Source organism: Cololabis saira, chromosome 14 (genome assembly GCF_033807715.1).
Source record: "Cololabis saira isolate AMF1-May2022 chromosome 14, fColSai1.1, whole genome shotgun sequence".
Taxonomy (NCBI): Eukaryota; Metazoa; Chordata; class Actinopteri; order Beloniformes; family Belonidae; genus Cololabis; species Cololabis saira.
Genome location: NC_084600.1, coordinates 32,021,952 through 32,029,648, shown reverse-complemented (window position 1 = coordinate 32,029,648; position 7,697 = coordinate 32,021,952). Strand labels below are relative to the sequence as shown.

Below are 7,697 nucleotides of genomic sequence, written 5' to 3'. Positions count from 1 at the left end.
ACACACACACACACACACACACACACACACACACACACACACACACACACACAGCATACTATACAGATGCACACACCCCAGGCAACCCCCACCCTTGTGATAAAAATGAAGTACGGCTGAGCACTGATAGACCGAGTGAGGAAACACCATCCTAATTATTCAAAAAATGTGAGAAGAATGTGTTTTGTTCCTTTGTGGGCTGTAAAATGCGCTTTAATCTGGAATGAAATAGAAGAAAAAAATTGTTGAAAATGTCGCCACCTACCGTTCTGAAAGAGAACAACAGAAGCCGTAAAGCGACGACAACGTCGCAAAGACAGCACCATTTTTCAGTAGAATATACCCACGTACGTACCATGTCGACGATCAACAACAAAGAGCGGCGTCATTAACATTTGTGCTTTTACTTACCTTCTGTTGAACTAATTTTAGCCAGATAATAGTAGTTTGGACGGTAGCAGAGCGCTGTCGTTAGGACTGCGACTCTCGGTAACCATGGAAACAGGTTGGTGTCCATTGTTTGACTAATGTCCGCATGCTAAAGAATATTTGAAGTGTTATTTAGACATTTAGGTATAATATAAATAACATAGGACTAATGTAAATAACATAAATGTGTCTAATGTAAAGGTTTGACATTCTGGTTGTGGTTTTTGACGTTTAACTGATGTTTTGTCATCTTTATTCTCTCCATTTCTGGCCCAGACGAGCAGACCCGGAACCGCTTCCAGGCCGAACTGGAGTTCGTCCAGTGTTTGGCAAACCCGTACTACCTGAACTGTGAGCAGAACCACACACAAACCGGCCCCGTTTATACATTGATTTAATTTCTAACAGAGGTGTCAAAAGTATTCACATTCATTACTCAGGTAGAAGTATAGATACTAGAGTTTAAAAATACTCCTGTAGAAGTTGAAGTATCAACTCAAGTTTTTTACTCAAGTAAAAGTATAAAAGTACTGGTTTCAAAACTACTTAAAGTATAAAAGTAAAAGTAATGTAAGGGGGAAAAAAGCCATTAAGGACAAAAGCCATTGAAAATGAATGCATCTTAGTATAATGCAAATATATTAAAGAACCATATATGTGTACTATTGAGCATTAACGTGTGTTTCAGAGAGCAGCAGATATGATGACTAGTTTCCTATAAGTATTGTAATGGTGCAAAAAGTCAAACTTCAGAGGCATGTTATCATTTATCCTAACCTTTATTGGAATGTACATCCAAGTTTAGTTGCAGGAATCTGAGGGAACGGATGTAAGAACAAAACTGGACAAGAACATCTGAAACAACCACAACCAAATTCACTCTATCCGGATGGAGCAATTTAACTGGATAGTTTTTTTTTAAGGCTGAAATGAAATAGAGTAATGAGGCTGTTTTTAAAATGTAAGGAGTAAAAGTAAAAAGTCGTCTGAAAAATAATTACTCCAGTGAAGTATAGATAAGTAAGGTAACGAAGTATTTGTACTTCGTTACTTGACACCTCTGGATGTTGAGTATTTGATCCTTCAAAATACACGACCCATGTCATGAATTGCATTACACTTTGTGAACATTATACAATAAAGAGAGAGAAAAAAAACAATTCTATCCCTTTATTTGATATTCATTCAGTCATTCGCCTTTATTTAACCAGGTAGGTCATTAAGAACACATTCTTATTTACAATGACGGCCTGGCAAGCGACAATGACCACTTGGGGGAAAGGAAGTGGGCTAGGGAGTAAAACACTGTCAAATTGTAGCTCTACAAAGGTAGAAACCCATTAGGTAGCATTTTTTGGCAAAGCAGCAGAAATTGGTCCAGTTCACCGGTCCAGTTCAAAGTCCACAGGAGACCCTGATACCCGGATTAAACATGTTCGTAGATGATAGAAAACACATGGAGCAGGATTTGAGACTTGTAAAACATTTATTTTATTTGTGAAAGTGCAGAACAAGGCAATTTTTTAACAGTTATACCACAATCTAAAACCACATTCGTTAGACTGTTACAACCTGAACAGAAAGAAGAATTTCATAAACCCAAACTGTGTTTGTGTACATTGTTTACCATCCAAGAGATAATTTCATCCAGTTTGAGACATGCAAGTGTTTTTGGTTTTTGATTGGGACACGTACGGCGGTCTAACTGTCAAAAATACAGTGAAATTGCCTGTCTTATCTTTTCAATAATTAGAATAGAGGTTTTTAATTCATTTAATCCATGTTTGAGCAGCCTGAATACTGTGGTTTTTGAACTGGATCTGGTTTAAGGTAATCCACTGGAATGGCCCTCTGACTTTCTAAAAAATGGAAAGCTGTGAGTTGGAAGTGAACTTCAGCGGTGCATATTTCCAAGATGTAAACCAGTTGTACTTTCTAGCTGTAATCAGCTTTTGACTTGGGTTGTAATTTTGGGTTCTTTACTTAAACATTTTAACACATTTAACATAAATGTGTGGGAGGGCCTTTGTTCTGCCACATCAAACTTTTCATGGGAATGTTGTAAATGATGGAACCACGTCGACTAAATGTCCTGTTTGTGTGTTTGTGAGAATAGTTTTAGCTCAGAGAGGCTTCCTGAGGGAGAGGACCTTCGTGAACTACCTCAAGTATCTGCTGTACTGGAAGGAGCCTGAGTACGCCAAGTTCCTCAAGTAAGACCAACTGCTGTTCTGTCAAACCGTCTGAGACGTCGTCACCGGTCAAGGTTTTTCCAGGTCGTCTGCTGGGCTCATGTTTATGTAGTGGCTCAGTTATAACTGTAACTAGTACTAACATGATCAGAAGATCTCATTAATCTGTTCCGCCTAAGAAAACAGGTTAGACTTTTTTTTTTTTTTTTTTTAACTCTTGATTTTATAACAAAAACTTTAAATAAATTTGGTAGGAAATTTAAAAAAAAACTCGACTTTATAAACCTATTAAAAAATGTTATTCTGATTCACAATTTTTGAGTCTGACTTTCTAAATTCATAAATATGTGCCAAAATTTTTATTTTTTTTTCCCTCCTAAATGTTTAAGTCTGTAAAGTCAGGTCTCCTCCTATGGAACTAGAACAATGTCTGAACAATAAAAAATAGAAACAGCAAAACCACAGTTAGTGAAGGAAACCTCCAAAGGAATATCACATAAGTCCCTGCGCCATCCCACCTGATAGTGCCCCTGCATGGACAGCTGCCATGGGAGTTGCACAATTAAAGAGATTGAGATTAATAACTAAACACTTATCATAGCAAACAATGAGATTAAGTAGTCAAACATATTCAATTAGATGGTTCACTTATCGCTCCGCTGTCCTTGCTGGAAGCCATGTTGAACTGACATGCACATGCATATAGTGCGGTTTGAATGACTTAAAAGGAACCCTGCATATTAAGACATGTAGGTCTTAAAAGATAAATGTTGGTATCAATTATAACAATGGGATATAAAAAACCTTGTTGATGTCTTCGTTTTTATAAAATTTGAAAATATAATTTAACATGTAGGTCGCCATTGTTTTTTACGTTCTGGGTAGTATGTCACACGGTGGCACCTGCTAACCCCCGTCCACTGTTCTGACACCCAGAAACAGATGAAAACACAGCTAAACAGGTGACGGCGCACCAGAAACACAGATGAAAACACAGCTGAACATTAAGGTGACGGCGCACCTACAAAAAAGTAAAATAAAATTAAAAAAAAGTGCAGCCCCATACAGCATGAACTATAAAAACACCATAAAACTCAGATAGACTAACAGACCACACGTTTCAACTAGCAGATAACCGATGCTACAATAAAAACCCCAGCCAGATCTGGCGTCATTAAATTAAATAAAGATGTTCTTGCCTATTTGAAGCGAAGTCTGCGCCTCCCGTTTCGTCAAAGTCCCGGGCCAGTCCCCTCAGCGTCGGGTCTGTCATCACCCAGCACCGAGGCCGGTTTTAGGGGGGAGAGGGGGGGGCTATGCCCACTCAAACGTGCATATTGCCCACCGGCGTCTCCATCCCGGCGGCGGCAGCGAGAGCGGAGAGCGGAGAGCGGCGAGCGGGTGGCGGAGCGCTGCGGGCTGTAGAGCCCCGGCTACGCAGGCTACGGCGTAGCCTACGCAGGCTACGGCGTAGCCTACGCCGTCTACGCCGTAGGCTACGCCGTCTACGCAGGAGCCTAATGCACTGGTAAGATGCGCACAACATTGATCATTTTTGCAGATCTCCTGTGCATCACAGAACTTTGATCCAGTTTGCCTGAACCGAGACGTCTTATGGGCTCCCTCGTCAGCCTCCACGGCCGGGAGAGAGCTGCTCAACTATGTTTTAGATACCTGTCCCAGTTAAACTAATGGGGCTTATCTTCCCAGAGCCACCGTCGTCAGCATCGCCCCCAGAATGCATTGCGCAGGTAAAACATGGCGCCTCCCGCAGGTCAAAATATGTAATAAACATTGTAGATTTTTAAAGCAATTAGATTATTTTATGCGTTTCTAACAACATATTTTAGTATAAGAGAACAATTGTGGCTAATTAGGGACTACATGTCTTAATATGCAGGGTTCCCTTTAATGCGATTGGCTTATGAGTATATTGTCCCCTTCATGGTGTGCGTTATTATGATAGGCTGAAACCAGGAAGATATCTGGTTGCAGATCATTCCGTGTTTAAAAAAGACATTTGTGGATTTAGGCGAGTCAAGGGAGTCTCAAAATTCACACACAAATGCAGCGAAGTCCACTGACCAAAAACTGTATGTAAATCAGGTTATATTTGTGTATCTTGTCTACGCACGTGTAAATTGTCCTGTGCATTTACAAATCATCCCGTGCATTTTTGAATCCGGCTGTGCATTTGTGAATATCGAGATTGTTCTAGCTCCATCTCCCCCCACCTACCCTATAAATGTGTTTTTGTTGTAAGTCTGAATTGCTTAATTATTTTCTTAACTTTGTGGAATAAACCTCCAAAACGTATTTTATATATATATATATATATATATATATATATATATATATATATATATATATACATTTTTTTCTCCAACTCTGCCCGGCAGTTTCAGTTTATTAAGAAGTTGAGCTTCTTTGTGCTGTTTGTTTCGGAAATGCTAACTAGTTATAGACTAGTTATAGCTAGCAACAAACGAATATGGGTTGCCATTTATTTAATTATACATTTATATATACTTCAGTTACGTCTTGTATTTTATCTTTATTTTCATCTTTTTAGATCTGTTCTTGACCAGTTGTGACACCTAAATGTCCCCCATTGGGATCAATAAAGTAATCTGATCTATTTACGATCAAATATCAGCCCCACCATAGTTTGGGGTGCCCTGGTGGCAGCACGTGCTCAGTGCCGCCTCATCGTCTGCATATGTCCAGAAAATATTAAGAAAAAAACTAAATTCTGTTCCAGTGAGTCATCAGTGTGACCCCGCCTCCTCCCCTCACCCACAGGTATCCTCACTCTCTGCACATGCTCGAGTTGCTGCAGTACGAACACTTCAGGAAGGAGCTGGTCAACGCTCAGTGCGCCAAGTTCATCGACGAGCAGCAGCTGCTGCACTGGCAGCACTACTCCCGCAAACGCACACGGCTGCAGCAGGCGCTAGCCGAGCAGCAGCAGGCGCAGCAGCAGCAGCCGCCACACGGGAACGCTGCCACCAAGTGATGTCACCGGGGGCTGCTTTATAGCTGGTCAAAATGAACTCAGACGTTGAAGAGTGGAGTGACGAAGTCCACTCTATTCTTGCCCACTTCGTGTCTTCCGAGTGATTGCTGGAATATCTCTGTTTGCTCTGTGATGATGATCACGAAATATAAACTCATCAGATTTAAGTATTTTGTTCAGGTTTATGAACCCTGGACAGGGATTAAAGTTCTCCGTACTGGGTACGGATTTCCGTCCTGGGGATTTTTTGGGGATATTTTTTTATGAGATCAGCGCAAATACGACAAAAAATATGAACACCGGGGTGTCTGTAGCGCCGCGTTGACTTGTCGAACGGCGCCCACTGCAGTCAATCAGCTGTTGGCTGTGCACACACAGTAAAGTTCTCTGGTTTTAGATGCACGTAACCTGACACCTAATAACTCAGCCTAGGCTGAGTTATGGTTCTGCGTCAAAACGACGCCGTGCCTACGCATGTGGTTTGCGTCGACGTGTTTTTGATTGTTATTTTATTCTGCATGTAAAGCACCATGTGTTGCAATTATACAGGCATCAGAATCTTCCGTGGATCCGCGGATTTTGGTCTCAGCAAAAAAAAAAAATTCCCCAAACAACGGACCAGGCCAGAAAAGAAAAACATAATATGCAAAAAATAAGCGACGTATCTATCCATTCATTCAGAAATCAAAAATCATTTCCATTTGGGAGCTTCTGTGCGGCGCTGAATATGCAATGCAGTGTTTTGCGGTGTGCTTCTCATTGAAATGACTGGAGGCAACACGTTGCGGCAGTGAGCAGAGCCGGCAGGGAAAAAAAGTCAACAGTGCCGCGTGTCCGTGTGTAACCTAAATCTACCATGGCCTCAGTGTTAGGGCTCGGCCAGGTGGGGCTTTATAAATATATGGGCTTTATAAATGTATTAAATATATGAGCGCGGAGTCGGCGTGGCGAGGAGCTGCGCGCACACCGGCCGACAGTGGAGTCGCGCTGTGAAGCCTGAATTATGGTTCCGCGTTAAATCGACGCGTACCTACGCCGTAGGCCTCGGCGTAGGTTACGCGGCGACGCCCCGCGTACCCTACGCCGGGCCTGCGTTGGTGTAACGCGGGACCATAAATCAGACTTAAATCCCTTTAGGCTAATACTGTGAGAAATAACCTCTCATAATAGCGGTGTACAGTTAATAAATGCTGCCGTTTCTGCTGGCTACTGAGTCCCGTAAGTGGCGAGTGAGTTTTAACTCCTTAATTACTAAGGTGCATCCCTAGTTTTTTCGGTGGGAAAGGGGGATTCTGGCCATTGTAGAAGTTTAAGATATAATTATCTTCATTTCAAGATTTATTCATGCATGAAGAATTACCCATGATGATGAATGCGTGTTATTATGTTATCAAAATGCATCATTCTTTGCAAAAAATCAGATTTTTTGTGTGTATTTTTGTGTGTATTCTTGCGCCGTGTGCTCTGCGTTGGTGTGACGCAGAACCATAACTCAGCGCTAGACCTCGTCGCAAATCGGTGTGCCGCAATGTAAACACTGCGGAGCTACAAGCCTACGTTGCATTACGAATGTGACGCGCTGTGAGCTTGTATATCTGCATTTTAATTTCAGATGCTTTGTTTAAAGTTATGTAGCGAGTCTGTAGTGCAGTGCCTCGTTTAGAACCCCCTGTCATTATTACATAAAAAGTATCTACTAGCACGGATATTGCCACTGGATTAAAAAATGAACTGGAATGGATTATAAATGTACGTTTTCAACCGCAACGGGGGGGGGGGGGGGTCTGAAAACTTTCCGTCCTGGGATTTTTTTTTGCTTTAATCCCTGACCCTGGAACAATTGCAGCAAAAATATAGTAAGTATAGTAATGGTTTTTTTGACTTGCTGTCAGTTTTTGCTTGTCTTTCTTTAATTTGTAATAAAATATTTGAAACTATTGAGATTCCTTTTGATTTGTCTATTAAGATACATGTAATATTTGCATTTAAATTGTATTTAGGTAATTAAAAAAGAAATGTTGAATCCATTTTTTTTACTTTAGCTTAGATGGAAAAGAGAC

General features: G+C 41.1%; 1 protein-coding gene across 1 annotated transcript; it reads left to right on the top strand.

The window, feature by feature from the left end:
- Positions 1-319: 319 nt before the first annotated feature.
- On the top strand, positions 320-7,527 carry med31 (mediator complex subunit 31). The gene is made up of 4 exons (XM_061740429.1): positions 320-505; positions 706-780; positions 2,546-2,642; positions 5,424-7,527. The coding sequence occupies exons 1-4, from the start codon at positions 496-498 to the stop codon at positions 5,635-5,637; spliced, it is 396 nt and encodes a 131-aa protein (XP_061596413.1). The 5' UTR covers positions 320-495; the 3' UTR covers positions 5,638-7,527.
- The last annotated feature ends 170 nt before the right edge of the window (positions 7,528-7,697 follow it).